The following is a 26,953-nucleotide window of genomic DNA, read 5'->3' on the forward strand; positions in this document are numbered from 1 at the left end:
GGGCCTCGCTGCTTTAAGTACCTGTTCATATTGGTATGCAGACAAGTGGGGAATTCTGTCCAGAACATAGGTATTTAAAAACATTTAAAGTCTACTGTAGATTGCTTTCACACTTCAGGAGGTCTGGATGATCTCTCATATGTATCCCATCTGATACAGAAAAATTGCAACTGAAATATATGCTCTCATTATGATGATCTCATGGTAAAGTCAGCATTTTTTTATGACATTTCTCAACACAATATCATCTATTTTAAGGCAAAGACCATATTGCTCCTGTGGTGTGCATGTTAGCTGGTAGGAAAAATGATAAAAAGAAAGGTCAGGGCAATAGCAGTTTGATGAAAAATGAATAATTTGATTATTTTCGTGGTGTGGATCAATAATGCTCTGCATCTACTGAAGCACATTGCCTGGAGGCACTTGGATAATCAATGGCATAAAACAGAGACTGCTTTTACCCAGGCTTGCAGCCTCTCTTGATCTTTCTGGGGAGGACCCTTGACGCCTCTAATTTATGTCAAGTGCGTATCAAAGAAATTCCAAAGAGCCTGGCTCATAAAGACTGTTTTAGTGGTACCCATTTGAAGTCTACTTACATATGTTCCTTATGTAACCGTGTTTAAGTACTTCCCTTCCAAATGTCTGGGAATTCTTAGAAAGGCATAAAAGCTACCTGGTACTAGCATAACAGTCAGTACCTCAGAAAAGGAAGTCTGGTTAGAAGAGACAAATGTTCTAACCTTCACTTCAAGCTGACAACAGTAGAAAGACAAGAATTTCGGCCAACGGGGAGTGTGAATAAACCCTTCTGCACCACCCAATAATTCTCTTTAATGATGAGCTGGACACTGACGTTTTTAATTTAATAGAGCAGCCATTGGAAAAAATTAGTTCTGCATGATATTGGGGAGAGACAGTTGAGAACACAATTTTGTTCATTTCTCTGTTCATTTGCAGTGGAAAAAGGAGTTGGCATCTTCTAGCTGCCAAAAATCCTTTAAGTCAAAGATACTCGCTTCATTCTGTCTGTGGAGCTATTCTTCCCATCAAGACTTTGAAAACAAGAAAATAATTCCCAGTGGTAATCTCACTACTACCCTGCTCGCTGTAACAGCGTTTACAAATTTCTTAACATCTTTTAGCTACAATACTTTGAATACTTGCAGATGCACACACACGCTCGCAGGCTCAACAGTGCTTTTCCATCTACCCTGAAGCTTTCTTAAATAGTATTTAATTTTTTTTTCCTTTTAGCATTTGACTTTCATAACACAAAAGATGTATACTCCTCTAAAGAACTGGAAAAGCATTTACCAGCAATTAGAGGAACACAGACTGTAGTACATGTCTACAAAAACTACATATAGTTTAACTTATGAGGCAATAAAGCTTGTTTTCAACATCAAGATCATTGATTTTCTATAGAAGATGAAGACAGGACAAAATTATTGCACTTATTAGATCTTTGTTGATTGTTCAACATTAGCTAAATTCACAAAATAAATACATGTGCAGAAGTAGTTAGATGATTCTGGGTCAGGCCTAATTCCCAAGGTTAAGTTAGCCTTTTAACATTCTCTAAGTACATAATCTAGCACAATCCATCAAAAAGATTCACACACTCTTTTTGTCTGTTGGCTCTTATAAAGCACTAATGTTTAGGAGATTAAGTGGACTCAGCTTTGATAGACAGAGCAATTCTTCCAAAGTGCTCTGCCTCCTCACAAACATGAAACTGCCTAAGGCTGGCTTTGCAAAATGCTATTGGCTAACTTTACCACAGACCTGGACATTATTACTCCTTGCCATTTGAAATACTGGGTTTTGTCACTGTCTTCTATAGCGCACTGTGAAGGATGCAGAGTAGTGGTTTGGAGCACAAAGTTTCTTAGACTAAAACCTGTTTTTTGATAAAGTGTATCCAGTAAGAAATCCACAATCTTGAGAAATGCTTATGATGGGCATCACAAGCTGGACATTTTGTTGATGATGGCTGAAAAGAAACAATCCCTGCAGGGTAATGTGAAGACTTGAGGTCAGAGACATTGGACTCCCAGTGACTTTTTCTGCTGTTTCTACTGTGTTCCCAGGCCTCTTGATCTCTCTTCTGAACAGGAACATAATTTCTGAAGTCTATATACAGGGTGAAGTGGAGATGGACTGCCTTCTTCTCTTTTCTTCTAATAATAAAGTGCTAAAACTTATAGACATTCTTATTACACTCCAAGTATAGTAAAAAAACCCAGTATTTTTCTCTCTTTTTAGCATTATGGTTTTATTAAAATCTTTGTCCTTCTGTTTTCAAAATCATGATATTTGATCAAGAGCAGATACATAGGAAATCACTAAATCACTCTTGAAATAATACTAAAGATTTTTTTTTCCTTTCTTTTTCAGAAACAAAGTAGTCTGTCACAGTTATAATGACACACCAACCACTTTCAGACAAAAATATTTAAAACTGTCAGAGGCTTGATTTTACAAAAAACTTCTGTGAGCACCACAGGCTGCGAGTGTAACCTACAGCTGAATTTTAAAAATCTACATCAGCAAACACTTAAAATGCTCCTTCTAGTCCTCTATGTGCCTTTTGAGCTGTATATGTGAACACAGCACACCAGAACAGTTGCCACAGTAGTGAATAATAACATTTTTGTTCAGAAAAACGTAAATCCTGCTGACTGATCCTCACACTCACACAGGAACTCACACTCAGAATCAAGCAGCAGCTCAGGCAAAGGCTCCTTACCTGATCACATCTCATCAGTCCCAAGTATCTGAGGGATTTGCTGCGCTGAGCAATCTGGGTGGCTCCACGATCTGTGATCTCTTTGCACCATCCAACATCCACCGTCTCTATTGTCATGCTGTACCTCCCAATGGCTATCAGAGCTGAAAAGACATTAAAGGCATGAAATACACAGCTCTGCAAATGGCAACCTCAACTCCATGCACACACCGAATAATGCTGAAATTGAGTTTTGAGAAGCAGTTGTTATTCACTTTGTAAATGAGATTGTATTTCATAATTCTGAACTATGTAAAAGCTGTCTCTTCAAACTAGGAATACATGCATGTGCAAACACACAGATAAATGTATTTGCCTATATATTTTTCTATCAATTATTTTAATTACTTTTTGCAGAAGAATCAAGGATCAATTAATGAAATTGAAATAAATACAGAATAAAAACAATTTTATCTCACTTTTTAGAGAAAATAACTGACTTTATACAACTAACATATTTTTTTCCAGGAAAATAATACTACAAAGGCAGCACTGAGATTAACAGGACATTTTGTGAGTCAATAAAACACAGTTTTAGAAAACCCCGTAGGAAATCTCATGTCATACATTCTATAATTATATTACAAAATTGCATTTTTTCTCATTGTTCATATTGGTGAAGTAAGAACAACAGCTTTCTTCACAAACACATTTCCAGTAAAAAACAAAGAAAGAGTTTAAAAGGTCATAAGGAATTAAAAGAAAAATTTTAACCTAAGGAAAAGAAAGAGGATCTGGAAATTCTGAATGGGCTGAAAAATGTTATGTAGGCAAAAACACAAGGGATCTGAACCAGCAGGGAAGGTTTTGCCATGACATGACAATGACACAAAAGATACAAATCACTGGCACCCTCGTCACCGTGGACTACAGCACTTTTCAGAAATATGAACTCAGGAAGTCAATCTGGGATTTATTAACAGAATTTTTTGCAGCTAAAATTCCCAGTTTAAGAAAAAAGGCCAAGGTTTCTGGTGTAGAAAACTCTCTGCATATCAAGGGGTAGGATGTTCACAGCTGAAGGAGTGTAATGTGCGTATCTTTGAATAGCTGATTTTTCAGCAGCTGTGGGGCTTTTCTATTCATTCTAATTTCCTAAATGTCAGGGGAAAAAAAAAAAACAAAAGCAAGAGGAATTACAAAGAGCTGGTAATCAGCATGTAACTGAGATCTAGAAGAAGAGGAAAAGAGCCCGCCTCACCTTCCAGTGGTCCTGCAAAGAACTGTATTGATGGTGTACAGCAGTGAGGATATTTGGATTATTTATAAATATCTAGGTGGACTTGATTAGCAAACAAAATATGCCCAGAGAGGCCAGGGACATTCTCAGAAGCTGTGGAAGGGGAAGTAGTGCATTCTTTTTTTTCCTGTAGCAGTTTTCCAAGAAGGACAATATTAACTGAATTTTGTTACTTATTGAATGTATGATAAAAGCAACCATGTAGTTTCTTATGGTTTCACTTATATTTGTAGGACAATGTAAACTTCTTGGTTTCTTTCTAGCACATCTCTTGAAAACAAGTCCTAATTTTATTTAAAAAAAAAAAAATATATATATAACAGAAAATAATCGTTGTACCCTTTTCTTAGACAACTTTTAGAATATCACTATAATAAAAATTATGGATAGTCGGAAACTTTATGCATAGATTTTTCAGTAGGAAAAAACTACAGTAATTATAGATCATTGTAACTCCACACAAAATGTTATAGACTTGATGCAAAAATGCTGAAAGCCTTCTACTACACTAGAATGATGTAAGTTCATTTGAATATTTTGTCACTGTTTGTAAAGTTACAACCATATTTTCCGATTTTCAGTGATTCATGTAGAACTGACAAAGAAAAGAAAATCAACAGAGAATACTTTCATAGAATTGCCATTAAAGACCATTAGAATGCACTGGCAAAATCTGTCCCCAGATTAGCAGACATCTCTCTGGAAAACTAAATATTTTGACAAGAGCGTACATTGTTATATTGAAGTCATATGTTACCACCTATCAAACCTGTCACCTATCAAACACAGCAGGTATCTAATTTGAAAATTCCAGTGATCATATTTTCTGGAAATTTCCAGAACAACTGCATCCTCACAAGAACACTCTGGGTTAGAGGAAAGACACACTATTCAGTTTCTACTAGCATCCAGCAGTGGGAGATAAAGAAAGGTCATGAGAACTGGTGAAAATGCAACAATACTTCTCCAGAACACTTTCCCCATCTAAAAAATGTGGCCAGGGATTTTCTAAACCGGCGTTTATGCCTCTGTACTCTCATAGGTTCACCTGATTAGTCCCGTAGCCCACAAAACACAACATCCACAACACCCTGTAGCAAGCAATCGTGCAGTTCAGGAGTTTCTCCTCTCTCGAAATCACCATCCCTTGTGGGAAATGCTTCCTGGAAATTCCAACAGACTGTATCACTCAGGTCTTCTTTATTGCTTCCTGACTTCTCCAAAGTACTGAAGCACAACCTCTCTTAACAAAAGCTGTGTCACCTCTTCCTGGACACGTTGTATTTATTCACATGTTAACTAACTGCATTCCATACTATAACTAACTCGCCTCACACAGACATCAGTTTTATCAGTTAATATCTTCTGATCCTCCCTGAAACATTTTTTTGAAATACTTCTGCAAGGCAATCCTGTGGTAGTCAGGTGGGTTTAAGTGAAGGATTACACAGTGCAGTTAGGAGCTTGGCTATTTCATCCTCAAGTTGTTTTACTGAGCACACACACTTCTCTAGCTTGTATGAGCAAAACACTTCAAGCCACAAGTTTCAGCTAAGAAAATGTTTGCATTACTCAACAGCTTTTCTTCCTCTCTGCGTTTGCCCAAAATAATCAGAATACACTGCTATTCTTCAAAAGCCTGGCAGCAATTTAACAAGGGAACATACAGCAAAACCCTTACAAAACTAAGTTTGCATTCTGTGACTTGAGAACTTGTAGCACAATCAGCAGTGAATAGTCAAAAGCGTGTTTCAACACTAATGACAGCCAGGCTTAAGAACATGGTCAGCAATCAAAGGGAACAACTTGACACACTGAAATTAAGTAGAGAAAGATATACAAAAATTCTCCGTGTAGTTTGAAGATGTTGGCTTTGACATATGAACCTCTCTTTTTTTTTAATATTTAACAAGGCATCCCATTCTTTTTTCTCCTTTTTATACTCCCATTTATTTTGGCAAAAGCAAGATATCATATTTCTTTTTCCAGTGCTAGGTTTGTGGAATGGAAATCAACTGATGTACAGCTCCTACGCTGCAGAAGATAAAGTGTAATGTCTCCATCTGGAATTGGAAAATTACCCCTACAGCCTTGAGCTGTATCAAGCAAAACTGTAACCTGGTTGTAATGGTATTTGGTTGTAGCTGAGAAGTTGAAAGAGCCAGGTTTGCAGCAAAGGGAAACATCTTTTAGATTATCAGCTGGAATAGTAGAGAAAACCAGACAAATTCTGTCCTTAATGCACTACAACTAATGTTGGAGAAGATGAAACTGAGGAATCTTGCAAATATGAATGCTCAGATTTTGGGAATTGTTGGGGAAGGTAGAACAGGAAAGCCCTAGTTACTGAATTACCATAAACACAATAGGATGGCTGGATGAAGCTAATCCACTCTTAATTAAACAATGCTTTTGGCCAGAGGGAAAGGCCAAAAGACACAAAAGACTGACCCGCACCCAAAGATTAGATTTTAGAGCTTAGAATGTTACATGCTATGCTAATGTAAGAATTCTTATAGGTTACATGTAAATGCTATAGAATTAGTATTTTGTATTAGATTGGTTCTTAGGGATTAGAATATTCATGATGGAAGTGGATTTATTGTGTTACAAACGGGAAGTCACTCTCTTCTCTCTTTCTCTTCCTATCTTTACTCCTTGCTCTTCTTCTCCCACTTCTGCTCTCCTCTCCCTCTCCCTTTACCCCAATATCCTTTTAACCCATTACTCCTCTCCTCTTCTTCCTCTCTTTTCTCTTTTCCTCTTCTCTTCCCCTCTTTACCTTCTTTACTCTCTCTCTCTACCCTCCTTCTTCTCTCTTTCTCTCCCCCTTTTTATCTCTTTAATCTGCACGTGGCTGTGCCGGGCAGCTCCTTGCAGACTCCCTTATAATAAACTGCAACTGTAGCTTTTAGCATTTACAGAGCGTCTGAGTCTTGTTCCTCGCGTCCACCCTGATACAAAGAGTCCAGGAGTCTCCCGCAACTAAGACCAAACTGTAATTAAACCTCACTTTATTTTAAACTGATTAAGTTAAACTGACACATGTAAATGCATCTGCTAGTACAGACAGAAATGTCTGTCAGAGGAAAGGTCTCTGTTCAGCTTGCATAACCTGTGAAACCTGTGGCTGCTATGTGAGTGCTGTCATCAACTCTAAGGTTCTTACAGCAGAAAAAATAACATACATATCTTTGGTACAAGCAACTATATCTGGCCTACTCTTAATTTAATTTGAAGTTATTTTTATATCTGGAAACAAATACCCCAGGTTTTACATAATATTACCAAATACTACAGTTTAGAAATCTGGTGTATTTAACAACATTATGTCCAATTAAAAATATTTTTTAATGACATGCACCTACCACACTGTAGAGTGCTACATGCATCATAAAGTACTTAATCAATAAATCCTATTTCAATTTAACTGAAAACAAACCTCTGTAAGGCTTAACTATGTTGCTGTTTTCTTCCTGTTATTACCTGAAATGCAAATCTACAAGGCACTGCATTTGGCCAGCCTTCAGTGAGGCCTGGACAAAAACGCTTTTAAAAATTAAATATGATTGATATCATCCTTATACAAGAGCATTATAGACACACATGCATTCAAGCAAAAATAATTTTTTTGTTTATTTATTTCTTTTTTTTTCATTAAATGTCAAAAGCACTTAAATGTGCAAGAATTAGAATTTAAAATTCCCAGTCTCTCTAAGGGTTTTAGACAGAGCAGAAATCAATTAGTCAATCAAGAATTACCAAGAAATAGTCTTTTTACAGAAATTTCCATTAAATTTTTATTTTATATGTATACATTATGCAATATATAGATATAATAATTATTTATCTACTAATAGCTATATAAAAAGTAAATAAATTGTACAAAAGAACATATTGTATTATCTTCTAATTTATTTTATAGCCAAAAGCTTTTAAGTTGGTTTTGACAGTTCTCTACTAACTCCTGGGGAGCCTAATTTACAAAAAAACTTTAGAATTTTATGGGACTTAAAACTGCAATAAGCAGATGTAATAAAAATAAAATTATCAAAGAAACCAAAACATTCAGGTGTTTAAAAAATGATGTAACAGTTCAGTTTGAAATAATCTGCTGCTGTTGTTGGCATTATTGAGTTACTCTCATTTGCCTGAGTTATTTAAAATACGAGTGGACAAAGCTCTGGAGAGAGATGAAAATGTTCTACAAGATAGACCAAAAATAGACAACATGTTGTTTCATTGAATAAGAAACAAAAGCGAAAGATAATAATCATGCAGGTAAATTATAAACATCTGAATGCATCAAGGTTTTATCAGTCACCAAAATTATTTTGATATTTAATTTCCAGTGATTTGTGGAAAAGAACTTGAAAATTAGCATGCAATTACAAACACTTGGCAATTGTAAAATACTGTTAAATACAGAGAATACACTGCCAACTGACTTTAATATATTATTCTATCTACGAATGGAAACCTTAACAGGTCCCTACAGTATAGATTAATATTGCTTATTCATAGAAAAGGCTTTTCTTTACAAAGGCATGCCTATAAAAACTTGTATTAGGGCATCCGAATTTCATTCGCCAGAGCAAATCTTGATGCCACAAGAAAACAGCTCGATAATTTTCCCCATGATACTAACTGTGCATGTTTAGCCCCTGCATTGATGAGGTTAGTGGTCATCTGCCATGCAAATTACACGAGTCCTGCAGTTTAGCTAATCTGCTATGTGCAGAGAGGCAGTACATGCCTAATTCCATTTTCATGCATCAAAAGGTGTTTAGCTGCTGCAACCATGCAGAGCAGTTGAAGAAACCCCTGCCTGAGTTCTCCTTTACCTTGCTCATCCAGCAGAGGAATCATAGCTCACAACTCATATTGCTTCTGCCTCAAATGAAAGACTCACTGCCTCATCCAATTTTTTTATGCAATGGATTTATTTCTGTTTAGAAATTGTAAGGGTATTTTGATGACTAAGTGAATGTTTGCTCATCCTCTTCTGACACAAATCATGCATGAAGCACTGTAGTTCATCTTGTAGCAAATAAAGGCTACCATGGATGTATCAGCCCAAAACTCCAGTTTGCGCTGGTTTCCTGGTAAAAACTGTAATTCTGATCAGGCTTTTGCACATCCATTTGAGAGGTAGTATTACATGGTTTTTAATTCCTTTATAATCAAGACTTCTCTTAACAGCTACATTTCAGTGTCACCAGGAAATAGCAAAGCAAGAGAGACAGAATCTGTACAAAAACTGGCCTTCTGCCAGGAAGCTCAGCCTATTCCATTTACAGTCATGCACTTAAGTACATTCCTAGTTTTCACTGCAGCTCCCTTGAAATTAAAGTAAAAACATAACAGGACATAGCCCTGAACTTCACTGTTCTCATAATCAAATGTCAATCTTTGTTCCCTAACTAAATTCCCATATAGTACATCCATGTAGGAGATATTTAGGGTAGCAAGCAAATCTTTCCCTATGGTACAGAAGTGATGCAAAAAGCAGATTGATCAGTGTTCATTTAAAAAATATTTTACACTACTGGTGTTTTAACATTTATAGCAAGTACTCACAATACACAATATCCAGTAAGGTATGTGAACAAGTAAATATTTCTTCTTTGGTAAATCCTAGAGATGTTTAGAAACAAAGTTGCTCAACCTCAAAAGTCTTCCCAGTGGAATGCTGTATCATATCTCAGCATGGCCAACCTGCAGTTTAACACACTTCGGGGTATTTAGTTTTTCCCCTACTGTCTTCATCTGCCTCAGGCTGCTTGAGGTCTCCTGTGATAATTTTACTGTTGAACCTTTGTGCTTAAGTGGCTTGGGCAACATTTCTTGAGAATGAAGGATGGGACTGCAATAAAATGCAGAAAGATAGAGTAGCATGACCACAATGGGAAACCAATCTAACCAGCTGCCTCAAGGAAATGAAAAGGAGACATACTGTACCCCTTGAGCAACTCTTTTTTTTTTCTCTAAGAGCTTAGAAAATCTGGTTAAATCTCTCTGAAATAATATTTTGACCTTAATTTGGGAATATGGTGGCAAACCACTCAACTGGTGATATTACTGTAAGTTTTCATTAAAAAAGCTGTTTGAAAATGATAACACATAAATTTATGTATTTCTGGTTTAAGTTTTGAAAATAAAATCACACTCTGTAAAGTATTTGTTACCTAAAGGATGGTAAGGAAAATCCCTGGAGGCAAGAAAGTTCCAAAGACTGAAAAGACCTCATGTGAGAGGAAAGATAAAAGACATCTCTCATGAAGAAGCAGTACTTCATTTTTTTACACAAAATATATTTAATACAGGTAAATATATTTTCTTTGAGACTCACAAAAAGAATTGGTACACAGTTACTTGGCTGTAGTCTGGTTGTGGTATTTGGTTAGCATTAAGTTGGTACAGTACCCAATTGCTGTACCCAATGCCAACTTAATTAATGTACAAATGTAACCAATTTTAATCCTACATATAAAACTCCATAAAACACATGGCACTTAGAGGGCTATGATTTCCCAGGTAAAATTAAGCTTGCTTGCTTGCTTTATTTCTTTATCTTGGCTATTTGATGAGACTGAAGGTATATACGAATCATAAACATTTGTAAAAAGGTTACTACTTGTTGTTCTATGATGTAAAAAAAGCTTTACCCTAAACTAGAAATTCAATTGAAAATACAGAAAAGAATGATCTTTAAAAATTATTGTTAATGTTACAACTATTATGTTGCTACCTGTTACCTGTAATTAATTACCTGTAATGTTACCTGTTACCCCAAAAGTCCATACTAAGAACAAAGCTAACATATGGACAGTCACAGAAAATGGTTTGTTGTGTTTTATACACGGTCTCTCAAGAAAAAAATTCAACATTGACAACAATGCATTGATCATAAATACATCTGCAGTCTAAATTAAATCTATTTATCCAGAATATAAGCTCTGTGACTTTTCAGCCATTTCAGTATCTTTTATTCAATGCATACCAACAGCAAAAACCAAATCAAACAAATCACCCCCCACCCAAATATTCAGTAAATATATGCAAAGAGACCTTAGTACTTCAAAACGAAAGGCATGCAGCATATTTATTTCTGTCCTGACTACAGACCTCTTATAAAAATATTTAAAAATAACCATTTCAGAAATGGATTGCAAAAGTGGTTGGAGTTGTTGCTTTTAACCCCAAGGTCCTAAGATAAAATAGCCCCTATGGACCAAACTGTGATACACCAGCTCAATTTTCACTTTCTTGGACACTAAAACATAACTCATTTACTTTGCATTATTTTGCACTGAAGTTATTTCTATCATTGTCACACACCCAGCCTGATTATCAGTGCAAGGCAGTAAGCCTGGCTTCAATCCCCATGAAAATCATAGAGCCTATTTTCCTGGAAGCCTCATCTTAAGAACAGAAAGATGTCTGGGAACAGGCAACACTGATGTAGCAAGTACAAACCAAGCCTTGTCAATTTGGTTGCCTTTGTCATGAGACAATTGACTCATTGTCAATTGACAAATTTTTTTTTTTTTACATCAGAAAAGTACTGATAAATGGTGCTATGGACTTTTAAACGTCCAGTCTACAGACAGAAACTTTGGTTTTGGGTCATGTTAACAAAGACACCAACAATTAATAGAACCCCTTTAACCAGGAAATTTAAATATTCTCTTTTAGAAACAAATAATGTGGCTTGGGCTTATTTAAACAACACGTACCTAACCTCTGAGACCTGTAACTCCAAGCTGTTGTTGTATGCAGAAGCTTAGTAGCATTCAGATACAACAGCCACTATTGAAGGGCAGCGAAAAGCCAGATCTGTAAACCTGAATGATCTGAGGTAAATGCAATGCATTAACCTAGAGAAACAGGAAAGAAACAACCTGTTTTGAAATCCTGAATTGTTTGGATAACTGGTGCATGCAGTGCTCCTAAACTTCTGTGAATGGTTCTAAAAAGTCGTACCTTAGACTACTCCAGGAGCTACAGATACAGTCACAGAAGGCAGAACATCAAATATAGACAGATGTAAAGATCAATGAATCTTTTACTGGAGTAGTTTAGGATGACAAACTGACAGAAGCTAGAAACATAACTTTGTACCACTTAGTAAAGATTTATTAATTAATACAATTTTAGGCTATTAGATAATAATATGAATATAATTGTATATATGTAATATGTACACATATATAATTCAAAATATTACAATCACTAAAGTTTGTCAAGTCCAAATTTCACAGAAGAAATAAAAAAATCAGGATGTAGAGGTACTCTTTGTCAAAAAAGAAGAATTTTACTTTAGCTGTTAGTCACATGGGATTGTAAGAGAGGAGGTAGAGACTGAAGATGCTTTCCCAGAGAGGGAATTTAACGGTTTAGCTGGTTCAATTGTGAGATCAGGCAAGATTAGAGTGTGCCTCTTTACAGAATGACAGAAAGTAATCCTAAATGATGTGGGAACACACCCTTTTGTACATTTAGCTTTGTCTTTCTCTCCTAAGGAATCTAGCTACTGTATTCTTCTGATTAATAAATAGTGACTTTGAAAAGCCTGCTCCATGGTCTGCTGAGACAAAGGATGACATCTGTGACAGAGGTCTGTACTCATTCTGCCAAAGACAGAAAATGTTGAAAACACAGGTCCTAAGCTCAAGAACAACAGAATTATGCATTTTGCCCTTTTAAAGAGGAGTCATAAATTCACCAATTTGAAAGGGTACACATCAAAAAGATTAAAAGACTGAAGGATGAAGAACATCTAATAAATGCATGACAGCATGTTACTTCTGTCACGCACTAAAGAATTTCACACTGTTTGATGGCAGAACAATAACTACTTAAATCATGATTCAGTGTAACAACTCCTAAGTTTTGATAAGCTTAGCAGCAAGTAGAGCACAATAGACACAATTTTAGTACATAAAATTGAATCAAATTGAGACAAAAGAGGCAAATAAATACTTACTAGAGGATAAAAACTGTTTACAGAGAGAGAATTTTATGTACACAATCTAAAAGTAGAAGAAAATGGCTATTGAAAGTCAGAATTTCATTGTTTAACACCTGATGTATAACTGTTCCATGCCCAACAAGAGGTTAGATTTTTGACTGTTCACTGGAACACACAAAAAGTAAAAGGCAATACTTTCACAAAATGTAACAGGCAATAAAACCAAATAAATCACAGAGCATGAGGTGTTACACCAGAGAGGCTGCTCATGCATTTCAATGAACATGCAGCACTTTTTAAATCCCAGAAACAAACCCAATGCCACTTTAAGATATTGATACAGTATCTACTCTGTTATCTGTTTTAAGAGTTCAGGTTATTATTCATAAGAATCACATATTTATTTTTCTATATTTTAATGTAATTTTTATATATTTTATTTTCATATTAGTCAGTTTATCCTTACTCTCCTTACTCAATCTTCTTGCAATATGGTAAGTGAAGACTGGAAAACTGGGGTTCATGCAATAGGAATAGGGTTGTTGTGTAATCTTGTACAGTGATATGCCTGGGAACTCAGAGCAAGGGCTTGACAGAACAGCACTGAACAGAATGAAAAAATTGCTGTGCACTTCAAGAGACTATGGATTACGTTATCAAAAGGCAGCTATGTTTGAAAGGGTTAGGCAGAACAGAAAGTGAGTGATCTTATGAAATATAACACACTTGGAAAGAAATGAAGAGAAGACAAAAGAAAAAAAAAATTTAAAAGTGGAACAAGAAAAGATTCCTACACATATAGATGTAGAATATCTGTATAGTCCAAATAAATACATGAATATTTGATAAGATAGAATATTAACATCTTTATTAAAACTTTTTATAGCCCTGGAATATCAGTCTCTGGCACATTATGTTTCCCCTTAAACTATTTTTCTCCTAAATAAATTACAATAATAAAAAAATTTTCATGAAACACAGTAGAATGCTTTCCATGTGCACATTGTAACATTTTGCATGTGCAGTTAAGTGCTACAAATGTGAACAAACAAACCAATGCAAACTCTCAATATATCTGATAAAGCATCACACATTCTGATCGTTAAATTTCTCTACAAGACCTGTATGTTTAATACCAGTCCAACATCTATTTTCCACATTCTTGAGGACCACAGTTTGAAAGCTATTATTTCAAAGAGAGAAGTCAAGAGGTCTTTAAAGAGAAGGAAGAAATTATTCAAATTCAGATGGCAATAGAAAAGTCAAAATTAGTCAAAAACATACTGAAGAAATGCTTAGGCTTGTATGAGAAAAGCAATCTGAAAAATAGCAGCAACAGTTGATATTACCTAGTGATGTGACTGATGCACCATTAGGGCATTTTCATAGTGTTGAAAAAGGAGTCTGAAAAAAGAACATTCAGACAAAGCAATCCATGTGCACCATCACTGCTCTTTTAACTGTTTCTTGCTTTTAAGATACTTTAATTTTGTTTGGAACAGTTTCATACACTATTTTTGCCCTCTTTTATCAACAACCAATTGTTAGCTATGTAACTGACACTAATATGACTGCTAAATTTAGGAAGTTTCACTGAAGACATAGAGCTAGTCAGCCATCACCTCAAATTCTGTGTTCAGTTTTGGGCCCCTCACAGGTGCTGGAGGGTGTCCAGAGAAGGGCACTGAAGGTGCGGAAGGGTCTGGAGCCCAAGAACGATGGGGAGCATCTGAGGGAGCTGGGGGTGCTCAGCCTGGAGAAAAGGAGACTCTGGAAGGCTTTTCTGCTCTCTAAAATTCCCTGAGTGGAGGCTGATGCCAGGTGCGGATCTGCCTTTTCTCCCAAGTAACAAGTAACAGAATGAGAGAAAACGGCCTCAAGCTGAGACAGGGGAAGTTTAGATTTGATTCTGGGAAAAGTTTCTTCACCAAAAGTGTTGTCAATCACCAGGAAGGGCTGCCCAGGGCTCTGGTGGCATCACCATTTCTGGAGATGGCACTCAGGAACTTGGATTAGTGCCGGACATGGCAGTTATGGTTGGCATAATGGTTGGAGTAAATGATCTTGAAGGTTTTTCCCAACCTGAACAATTCTGTGGTTCTAAAAATACAGTATATGGACGGCTCAGCTACGACACAACAAAGTTCTTTCAGGAACAACATTTTTGAAGACAGTTATCAGCCAAGCAATTACTTTAAGAGTAATGCACACAGTTCAAGTATAATGGCAACAATGTTTCTGTTTCCACCTTGGAGGGAGAAAAACCTAGTTGAGCAGGAGGGGGTATGAAGCTAGGATACAGCCCGGATGATATGAGCACAAGCAGTGATAGTATTTATTTTACAACCTTAAGCTTGTGCAGACTTCTTATTTAATTATGCCTGAGTACATTTGTGGATGAGTGTTTAAGGCAGCTCTGGGAATAGCATTTGCTGTTAAAGGCTTTGCAGTGATCAGCAGAAGTGCAAGCGCTCTATTTTGTCAAGGAAAATGAATCTTCACATGCAGAGAAGACTAGGCAGCCACGGAAGAAGGCAAGAAGAAGGCTAATGCAAGGTCTACATTACCCTTCCAGATGTGCAGTTATGCCCAGTAGAATCACAAAGATGTTTGCCAAAGTAGAGTTTAAGCCATTGTCAAGATCTTACTTGTGATTTTTAAAGTTAAATAAAATAAAGTAAGATTGAAACACATGTTTTTATAAAAATTTATATATGTATTATGTATTTATTTTACTTCACCGAAGCCTGGAATTGATATAATGATTTTCTTAAAATTGCTGAGCTAAAGCATATTACTGAAAGTACACTTAGAGATCTAAAAGGTATCCAAAAAGGATAATAAGGTTTGATGCAGTGGCTGACAGACCGCTCTGACTGTTTCCTATTGTGACAATTGTTGCTTAGGTCTGAGATCACAGCATGAAGTTACATACAGCATGTGCTACAACAAATCTGTGCAATCAGGGAAGGACAGCTTGTCAGCCTCAATTCTGCATTTTTCTGTTTTTGTCAGCATGTATCACTCCACAGCTCAACATAAATTAACTTTAACACTGGATTCTGTGTCTGTTAACATAACATTTAATACGTTCCAAAGTTATATTGTTCTGCTTTGGAAAACACAGTCAGAGAAAAGTGATGTAACTTGCCATTAATTTCATTATGACTAATGCAACTGAGATTATTCATATAAATCAATACAACTGGATGCTGAGAGTGAGCACAGCTGACAGGGAGAAATGAAGATAATTTTAAAAGGTTCCATACTGTGAATCATCACAAGTTGGCTTGAAAAATAACAAAAGAACTACTTTCACAGAACTCATTTTGAAAATCCTCCTTGTTTAACATCTGAAGGAAGTTGTGTTTATTCTTCTACAACAGCTAAAGCCAAGTTTTTATGAAAAAAAACCATCTGTAATTCCTTAAAGAGTAAGGTGTCAAATATTGACACCTACAATGGATCTCCAAGATGTTTGTAGTTGAATGGTTACACAGGCTCTCTTAGAATAATAACACTTCCAGCATTAATTAGCTGTCCTGTATAATGAACAGAATGAAACGTCATAAATGAGCCAAGAGTATTCACCTAAGGAACTCCTTAAATAACAATTAGCATGATGAAATGCAAACAAAAAATGCTATTTCCTAAGGGATTGAAAAATACTTGTTTTATTAAGTATTTCTCCAGTGAACTTCACATTCAGGCATCTAGCCCATTCCCTTAAAAATAAAGGCCATTTCTTGGGAACCCTACAGCAAAGCAGTTTAGCACAGTAGAACCTTTTCTCTCTAACAAAATTTAACTGGATCAGAAAATACAGCAGTGTTTATGCCAAGTAGAGCATGTCTAATTATTAGTACTACACATTAAGAAAATGCCAAATTTAAAATATAAATATGGTTTCAACAGAGTAAAAATGCACAGCCACGCTAAAGTACCTGCTTATCTAAATTGCTTGGTGGGCTTTAATTTTCCTTTTGGCTCCTTAATGTAAACACCTTAATAAACATGGAAGTTTTTTCTCTTTTATATGGTTATGTAAGAGTGTGATAGGTTACCTAATAACTTCATTTAGGACAGGACACTTTGGTCAAAAGAAAACTAGAAACTGAAATAATGAAGGTTTTAATGGGCTAGATAAAGAATTGGTATGCATACAGACCACATTAATTTAGAAGATAAAATTCTCCAGTTTTGCATCAGGTGTTTACTTTTCCAAAAAGCAGAATGCCTCTATACCGAAGGAGACACTGTTAGCTTGCAAATTGGGATATAACCAGTAGACCAAGTATAAGGTCAACCAAAGCTGTATACTGGGAAATACGCAGTTCTATAATAAGGTCTGTTTGTGTGTTAGCCATTTGTTTTCATTACAGTCTGTGCTCAAATGGCAGCAACAATTTTTGATGCACAAAGTATTCAATTTTCTTTATGCCAGTCGAAAAATAATATTAAATACGTATTTGCCATAAATGACAAGCAATGTATATGAGAATTCTTGTGAGGAAGAAGAAAGCCCCTGCTAAACTGCAGATCTGAATTACTTGCAATCGTTCAAATAACACCACATGTATATACATTTAATGAACTCATGCTTGCAAGCTTAATGAAAGTCATGTTACTAATGCTAGTGACAAACACATACAAACACATTTTAAGTCAGACAACCACTGGAAGTTTCAGATTTCCTTTACTCACTTATTAATAAAGCTTAAAACCTGCAGCCTAAAAACAATCTGATGAAAAATCTATTTGATTGGTACTGGAGTATTTAAAAAAACCCTTGGTTTTGTCACAGAAAAAGTCCTTTCCTCCTGCAGTGGTATCACTCAGATAAATGACTGCCTTTTTTAATGTAAAAAATAAAGTGAAATCATGCCTTATTTTCAGTAAAAACAATCTTTCTGGGAATGCTAACGCACTCTGTTCTGTTATCAGGTAAAAAAATTAAGCAAATTTTAGCTTATGGAAAGGATCCAAACAGTCAAACTCTAGAGTGGCAAACATTTATCTGTAGCACATCTGCAGCAGTTTCGAAGTCTTTTCTTGATGTGTAAGCAGTCACACAGGCTGAAGAAACAAATTTGCTCCTTTCTGCCGGAAGAATAATTACTTTCAATATTATTTATACTTTTGAGCAGCATGAATTTTAGAATTTTATGAGGAAGAAAACGTGGTGAATCATTTTCTGTTTCATAATCCAGAAGGCTAAGCAGTTGTGTTAGCAGAGTGGTGACCATGAAAGCAAAACTAACTGAAATTTCCAGATACATGATCTCAGCAGATAAATTCACTCCTATTTGCCTTGTCTTCTGGCAGCTTTTACAGGGGCTGTACTGCTCTACATTAAATTACAAATGATTTGGTGTACAGGTGACAGGGTCCCAGTCTTCATAAAAAAATGTAGGTCACAAAATTTCAGTTGTGTCCATTAATAAAGGCAATGTGGGAAATATGCTGGTGAGTTATTTCCAAAACTTGTAATTAACTTCTAGGCTGCTGAAATGTGGGAATGCAGATGACTGGGATGGACAGTGGGATGGTCCCACCTTCTTACACAGAAGGCAACAACTTAAGGCCATGGGAATTGGGTGTGTAAGTAGAGGGACTGATGTTCAGGCTAGGATGAGCAAAGTTAGAGAACAGCAGAGCCAAGGAACCCATATGCCAGAAGGCCTGCCCATATAAGGTTGTGCTTCTAGAATGTTCCCAGTTCTCTCCCCTGATTAGTTGTCCTTTGCCACATTATTTTGCATATTCCTAATCCTCATTTGTGGCTCGATCCCTGCCCTCAGACCAAACCCCAGATCTACCATATACATACACTGTTGAACCTACCCATCTGGGGCCTTGTGTGGTTGACCCTATACTGTGTGTTCGCTTTCTGCTGTTTGTTGTTTTGTCATTAAAGCTGTTTTACTTTTTGGGTAACCCAGTCGTGCCTGTCCTTTTTATTTGCCACACCTGTCCTGGCTGGTCTGGTCCCAAGGCTGCAGAGCCGAACTGTGACACTGAAACTCCACTATTACAATTTAGTGGAATTGTATGCACACCAGGCATGACCAGGCATGAATGAGACAAAACCAACAGGTCAGTATGATGACATTTGAACTCAACAGTTTCATTGTTCTTCAACAGAAAAAGGAGAAAAGGAAGACCAAATTTTTGCCAGGGAAGTATATTCTTCCCTTCTCCCTGCTGGCCACAAGATTTCATGAACATTACTCAGAAATATCAACAGTGCTGCTACAGATAAATTTCAACAGTGAACACACCTTTGTGCATGTAGTGTAAAAAAATAATTTTGATCCTTGCAATAGATCAATATCTTTGTTTTCCTCAGCCATGAGCTGATGTCTTTTTGTCCTGGATGTTTTTTGTTCTACTATATTGCAGACAATACATCCCCAAAGCTGAAATGGACTTCCACCACATTTCGTTGTTATTGCTTTTTGCCTCAGTATGTCTGTCTTCAATCATATTGACAGCAATTGTTAAAAAAAAAAACAAAAACAAAACCAAAAAACCCCAAAAGCTTAAATTTCTTTTCATTCAAAACTGTACTTGTGCCAGAACTTTGTGCTTATGACTGTAAACCTCTATCCCTTGTACTTAAAACCTTTTTGGTTGTATGAAAAATATGATGCTGCATAGAACCTATCCTGTAAAACCCATTATTAGCTAGGACATTAGTCAGGACACTGCTACATAACTGAATATTCTGATAAGTCTACATGTGGTAACTCCTCTTCCAGCTTTCTGAAGCCTCCCCACCTAAAATATTTTCTGTCAATTCTCTCTGTTACTTTCCTTGTTTCTTTTAGCCCATTTGTTGCTTGAAGTCATCCTCAAGAGCATCATAACTCCTACTCTATTAAGCAATTATGAAAACTAAATGATTCCTCTGTAAACTGAACAGTAAAATTCAACATGAACTCAAACACAAAAAAAGAATTATCTTATACTATTAACTACTGATTTATTTCCAATGCAAATGGCACTAAAATTAGGATAATTAGAAATTATTCATACACCTACACTTTAATTTACTTTGGCAAACACATTATGTCCAGAGATTTGTCAAGTTGCAGAATCACACAGCAAATTAGTAAAAGCTTTGGGAAGCTAGTATTTTAGAGCTGTGTAAAGTACTTTTAAGAACTGTAACCTGAACAAAAGCCATAATCCTCTTTCAATCACTCAACAAAATAGCAATGTGAAAAATTTAGGAAACTGAAGTAAAGCAAGCCTTATAATGGAGCAGAAAAAGGGAAAAAATTATTAACAGACAGAAGAATTTTCATACATGAACACCACCTGTAAGTTTCACTAGTGATGGGAGACACTACCTCCTCTATGGCTGATAACCTTCATTTACCCACTAATGGTTTTTGCCATCAAAATGCTGCAAGCAGAATAAAGCTGAGGACTTTTTACTCCTTCGTTACTTGTAGGCTTATTCCTATCCAATGGATAACAAGGAAAGGTAAGGAAAAAGAAAGGAACAAAGGCAGCTGCAGGTTTGGAGACCTCACGGTTTTTCTACCTTTCTGCTTTCCAGGTTGCACAGACTTTACACCAAAGTCATTCCCAAAGCCCCTAAGAAGACTGAAATTCCAAGAAACGAAATCCCCAAACTGTAGGACCTCTTCTACAGTCTTCCCAACTTTAGTGAAAGCTAAGAAGAAGACACTTAACTTTCATTTAACAGTTTCAGTGAAAAAAGCCCAAACTTAAGCATCTTCTTGGGGTTTTTTGAAATTGTTTTTCTGATGATTATAGCGGAGAATGGCATAATCACATTCTATTAATGTATTTCATACTCCTTTAATGAAACCTTTCATTAAGATCTCTAGTTAGGAATTTAGTCTTAAACTGTAATTCCAGGTACATTACTAAGACATGGTCCCTTTTTGTCGAAGAATTAATTTGATTTTCTATGCAAGCAAAATTGTTTTAAATAAACAAACACTTTCTGGGGTGTCTATATAAATAAAATCTATCTTTTCTCCTATTCCCAATGAAAAAAAAAAAAAAAACCCTAAAAAAAAGCAAAAGATTTTGTTCTCTTGCCAAAAATAATAGTGGAAATTTTAAGAATGGCAAATGAATTAGGAGACAAGTCATAACAGTCATAAACAGATGGCGTGTGTAAAGGTTGATAAATAGTACATGAAGCAACAAACTATTGTTTCACTCATCCAGTCATGTTCAAATATATATCTTCTTGTGTACCAACTTAGATCTTGGTTGCAATTTTGGACTTGGCATATGAGAAACAGAAATCTGAACTTTACCAGGCAAAATTTCCCTTTATCTTTCTAACAGCTATAAGTAACCTCATAACAATGACAGAAAGCAGTAGAGGCAAGATGATTGAGAGTTTCAATAGAATTACACTGTAAATCTGATAAAAATTACTTATAAGGTAACATTTTATATTTTTTTTTCCAAATGCAGCAACAAATTAACCCAAAGTGCTAGAATACCACTCAATTTATGACTGCATGACTTGGTTGAGAGAGAATGAACACAGACAAGCTTTTTGTCATTATAATGCAGTAATTTTCAAATAGTTTTTTGTGGACTGGAGGAAAATGCAATACTTTGAAGGGCTTCATGGAAGACTCAAATATGGCATACACATCTTTGTACTCTACACATATTTATACAATATCCATATTTCCAATACAAAATTTGTAGAGATCCACAAATCAAGAAGGCTAAACACCACTAGCGCGAATTGCTACAATGATGCATATGTTACACTGAGGTCGATATATTTAAAAGAAAAGTGAATATTGTCACACTTAAAGTAACAAATACACAACACTTTACATATTAAAAATGCTTAAATTTAAAAAAGAAGGAATTTCTAAATACACACATATATAAGTGTAAAAATGAAATGTGTATGAGCATGTTAAAAAGATTAATAATACATCCCAAGAATAATTTGTTTCATCACTTGGCTGAAAATTTCTAAAAATTCCTAAAAATAAGGATACTCCCTATCCTCATGCCATCCACAGACACTCACTCCTTTAAAAAGATTTTATAGATAAAAATGTGAACTTTACATTTAAAAAGGCAGACATTCAACGGTTCCCTGGGAGATTAAAGTTCAGGATCCTGAGACACTGAATGAAATCAACAGTCTTTTCGAAAGAGATACTGTAATATCTTTGTCTATTCTGGTTGTTGCAAGTTAGCTGTTGAACTAAAATGAACTTATAGGCCTGGATATGCCCAGAGAAATTATCTGCAACAAATTCATACAGTAAAATGACCAAAAGACCAAAGTCCTACAGTAAAATCAACATTTGGAAGGAACTTAAGAGCATGTTCTGGGGCATATATTGAAAAGTTTTGCAAAGAATCCAGTGGAGCAGCCAGCAGTAATTTATTCAGAATTTTATGCCAGGTTAAGACAATAGCTTCGAAAAGGACACATTGCCTTAATAAAGTCTCAGTTCAATATATGATGACACCAGGGTGGAGACCAAAGCTGGGAAAAAAACTGAAGCCTCCTCATCAAATGTAATTACTGCCTGTTTACTTCTACTTAATAATTTCAAAACAGAAAACAACTAAATAATTTTCTTATATAGAATACTTTTCAAGCAAATATTAAGTATCAATCATCTGCTACAAAATCAATTGTCTTGGTGCTTCTTCTAAAATAAGTGCATTTTCTGAAAATTATCACTTTTATGTAGTCTAATTCAATAGTTGTATAGGCAGCCCTCCCCATATCTCCATTATACACCTGGATTAGACTATTTTAATCTCAATGAACAATGCAAACTTGACTTTGCTTATTTGGATTCCATTATAAATCAAAATGTAAGCATCTCCCTCACTGACTAAAGGCCATCGATGAAAGACCTTGAAGCATGGATAGCATTAGCTCCAGAAGAAGAGTTAATTTACTATGTTAACCAATATCTGGACATTAGAAAAAATACCTAGATTTAGGTCTGTGACCTGTTGTTTTCTCTAAATATCTCAAAGATGCCAAACACCAGGATTGAAGAAGCTTCTCCTATTTAAGGCTTATGTTAATTGTTTTCAATTAAGCTGAGTTTGCTGCTTACTTTTAGGAAATAGTCATGTGGTTAAAATATCTTTAATGAGTTCTGTTTAACAATATATTAATTGAATATATGTTCTACACTGTAAGACTTCAGAGATAACTTACAGAACTTACATGGTCAGAATAACTCGCTCTGTCTCAAGTGAACTGCTGACCAGTTCAGACCACACATACATCTACCCCAGTTATCTGAAACAAGCACCTCTCAGGGCAATTAACCTGCTGCTGAGGCATACTTGGTGTTCATAGTGTCTAAATGTGTAACAGATCTCCAAAGCGTAATCTGTCAGTGTTGGAAAATTTGGCTGCAGCTTTAAAGCTGTGGAAATAGCTGCATAGATTCACTAGGAACTGTATGAGCTCCTGTGTCAGAAAAACCAAAAGACTGTAGGAATCAGCAATACTTCAGGCTCCCAGTCCACAGGGCCTGAGCACAGGTTTCACATTATTTACCACTTTTCTGTATTTTTAGTAAGTACTTAGATGATGCTCATCCCCCTAGAATATACAGTCACTGCCAATCAATTCAGAAAGTTCAGATGTAAGGCCAATTTCACCTCTGCAACCATTTGCAAACCGGTTCTACAGGGACTGTAAACCGTATAGACTAATGTATCCACTTTGACCTCTGCAGTATTTCAGCCAGTGAGATGAATATTTCATCTGAATATTCACTGAGCCGAACATTTCAGCTATGTGAGCTACACTAACATAAACTTCACACATAATCATAGCAAAAGTGTGTTAACAGCAATGTTAGGACAAAAAAAATGTACTGGTGAACATAGATAATCGCATTTATCCTCATAGTCTGTTTTTTTAAATATATTTGTCCCTGTACTAGTTAGACCATATATACTAGGGAGTAACAAGTCAGTGGAAAAAACATTTAATATGATTTTATCACCTTTCACCTCAATACAATGAAGTTTCATGATAAGAACAATAGGAAGATTTGTTCTTTTTTTTTCCCCTAATTTTATATTTAATTGATACAAAATAATTTTTTTTCCTCACAAAATGACACTTCTCTGCCATGTGGGAAATCCTTTAGTTCTGAAGTAAAATTAACAGCTCAGATTGAAGCACCAGATGTGACACAGAAGTGAGATACCAGTCAATGGAGTGGTGGTGCCACAAGTACCACTTCCACTGCAGCAACTCGTCAGCTAAACAACGTGCAGCCACCTCAGTTTGCATAATATATTATAAAAAAATCGATGCTATAACATATATGTCTCTCTATATCTATCTGTCTATCTATCTATCTATCTATCTATCTATCTATCTATCTATCTCTAATTCTATTTTGCTAATATATTATTAAGAAATTGCAGTGTTCAATAAGCACATTAAGGATCCTTTCAGGTAAGATAATTTCACAAATTGCTGTTCCCTTCATGCAGCCTTGTAGAGATAATAGTGGCCATTTCTGTTTAGTTAAAGGCCTGCAGCAGCAGAAGTCATACATATGGTCAAGTGGAACTGACAGAGTTCAGTTTCAGTGTTTCCGTGGGATTCAAGAACTTCTAGCAAAATCTTAGTGACTAAGTATTTTGCACTTGTGTGTAAAGCCACTCTGTTCTAAGCATTATCTTTGAGAGACAAAAATTAGAATTGTACTAGCATTGATATTTTAAATTAAATTTTCCAGACGAAGATCTACGCATATATATGACAGACAATGGCTTCAGCTGTCAGCAACAAGTGAAGATTATTCCTGAGGAAAAAGAAACAGGAACAGTTTTACTCAAAGAGAAGTTTGCTTCAAGTAAAACATGAGAAATTTTCCACATCTGTTAAACATTTTTGTTCTCAGTCACACCTGAGTGTCCATTCCCAGAAGCACTGAAAACAGTAACTTTGTATGGCAGCAAAAAAACATATAATAGGCATTATCACTCCTCATTCAGGAAGATCTAACCTGTCATAATCTGAAGTTCCATTCACTTCAATGGCACTATGTTGATTTTCATGACCAAGAACCTGGACCGTTTTGTGGCTGCACTAAATTACATTAAATACTACCTTTCTCTAAAGCACTATCTCAGAAGGAAGGTTTCTCACATTCCCATGACAGATTGTAGAATACTGCTCACTAGTGACCAGTAGAATATATATATGTATGTGAGTATATATATATATATATATATATATACACACACACATGTATTTTTTTTTTAAATCAAAAGCCCAACATTTCTTTTCCTGAACAACCACTGTCATTAAAAGACTGCTTACTCTGTTTTATCTGTATCTGATCACTACAGAATCCTAAACCAGGAAAATTTAAAAGCTTGGGTAAGTAACTTGTGGAGGACTGTGACAAACAAGTAATGGAATCGAAAAAAAATGTTACAGAAAATAAAATCTGAGATAACTTTAGTTTTCAGGAGAGTGTTTTAAGTCAGACGCTGTAACTTTGAAATACTTTAAAGCTTGGCAATCTGTAGAGGTTTAACACTACTCAGAGCCACTATCATTGAAGTGATCTCCAAAAGGACAGTGGAAATAATTGCAAAGAGCTTCCTGGACAAGAAAGAGTTTACCCTTGCACCTTGCAGTAGAACACAATACATATGGACTTGTGCATTTGGAAATATGGCAAATTGGGAGAATCACGAATAGGAAGTACACCAATAGAGAAACTAATGGAGAATATTTATGAAAAACAGTGGCTTTTGAAAAACCAACTTGGGATGTGAACTATCACAAGGGCACAATTTCCTTATTTCTTCCTGGAATGGACTGCTTTTCAAGACCTTCCAAAATACAAAACTAAAATCTTAGATTATACAATGCATTTTAAAATTTAAAAGGTTTAATATATCTATAACTGAAGAACAAAAAGGTAAAACATAAAATTTATTGTGAAATATATTAAGAAGTATTATACTGATCTTTTCCTTAGTAGTGATATTTGTCTGACTGTAAATGAGACATCTCCACATGCAGTTTTTTTGTTTTCTCAATGTTTCTTTATTCAGTGCAGTTTTTTTTGTAATCCAGAATACTGCTGAAATAAGAATTCTCCCTACTAAAGAACTAAAATCTGAATGAAAACTACATGTAGATTAAATCTAAGTAAGCTATTTAAACAAAATTGGGAATGGGTATATCCTTTATAAAATAGTGTTCACAGAATCAAAAAATCACAATCATATTTTCTTTTTCTTTTATCTTTTTTTGATCTGACTGTTCTAGTTGTAAACTTGGAAGATTGTTGTCAAATAGTTGCATCAATAATAGATAAATAAGTATAATAATTTACAATCAATTTCAACAGCTTCTTTTGTTAGCTTGACTCTTTGTTAATTATGTTTTTGTTCTTTCATCCTTCATATTTTACGAATATGTGTAGATAGAGACAGAAACAAATGAAAGAAAAAGATCAAGTGTAATGTTCAATGAAAAAAAAAAAGATGAAAAATGTAACTTGTGAAATGTCTCTTTAGGCCAGCTGATTGCAGGGTAACTACCAAAAAGCTGACACACACACTTTTATTTATATCTACTCAAAAGCAAGAAAATGTCAAAGAATCAGGATGAAGCTGATTTCCCTCTTGTGTATGTGCATAGGTTTTGATTATAGGCTTTTTTCTCAATTGATGAACTACTGCATGGAGTTCTGAAAATCACTTCACAAAAATAGTACTGCGTTCAGGGTCAATACCTCTCCAGCAGTCAGCTATAAAGTTGCCACTGATTTTTTTTGAAAATAATGGGATCAAGTCCTCTTCATATTGGCAAGAAAGATTTTGGAATCTGCTTCCAGGAACAATAGAAAAACCCACATCTGTCTAATTTGTGGTATTCATTGATATTTTTTTTTTTTCTGCTAAGGGG

General features: G+C 35.5%; 1 protein-coding gene across 1 annotated transcript in view; it reads right to left on the reverse strand.

Moving 5' to 3' along the window:
• Positions 1-26,953, reverse strand: part of FBXL17 (F-box and leucine rich repeat protein 17) — a 264,652-nt gene that overhangs the window by 14,345 nt on the left and 223,354 nt on the right. Inside the window, exon 8 of the mRNA XM_056513952.1 lies at positions 2,753-2,895. Within this exon, the coding sequence (XP_056369927.1) occupies positions 2,753-2,895 (143 nt within the window). The remainder of the gene's footprint in view (positions 1-2,752; positions 2,896-26,953) is intronic.

Source organism: Oenanthe melanoleuca, chromosome Z (assembly GCF_029582105.1).
Source record: "Oenanthe melanoleuca isolate GR-GAL-2019-014 chromosome Z, OMel1.0, whole genome shotgun sequence".
NCBI classification, from domain to species: Eukaryota; Metazoa; Chordata; class Aves; order Passeriformes; family Muscicapidae; genus Oenanthe; species Oenanthe melanoleuca.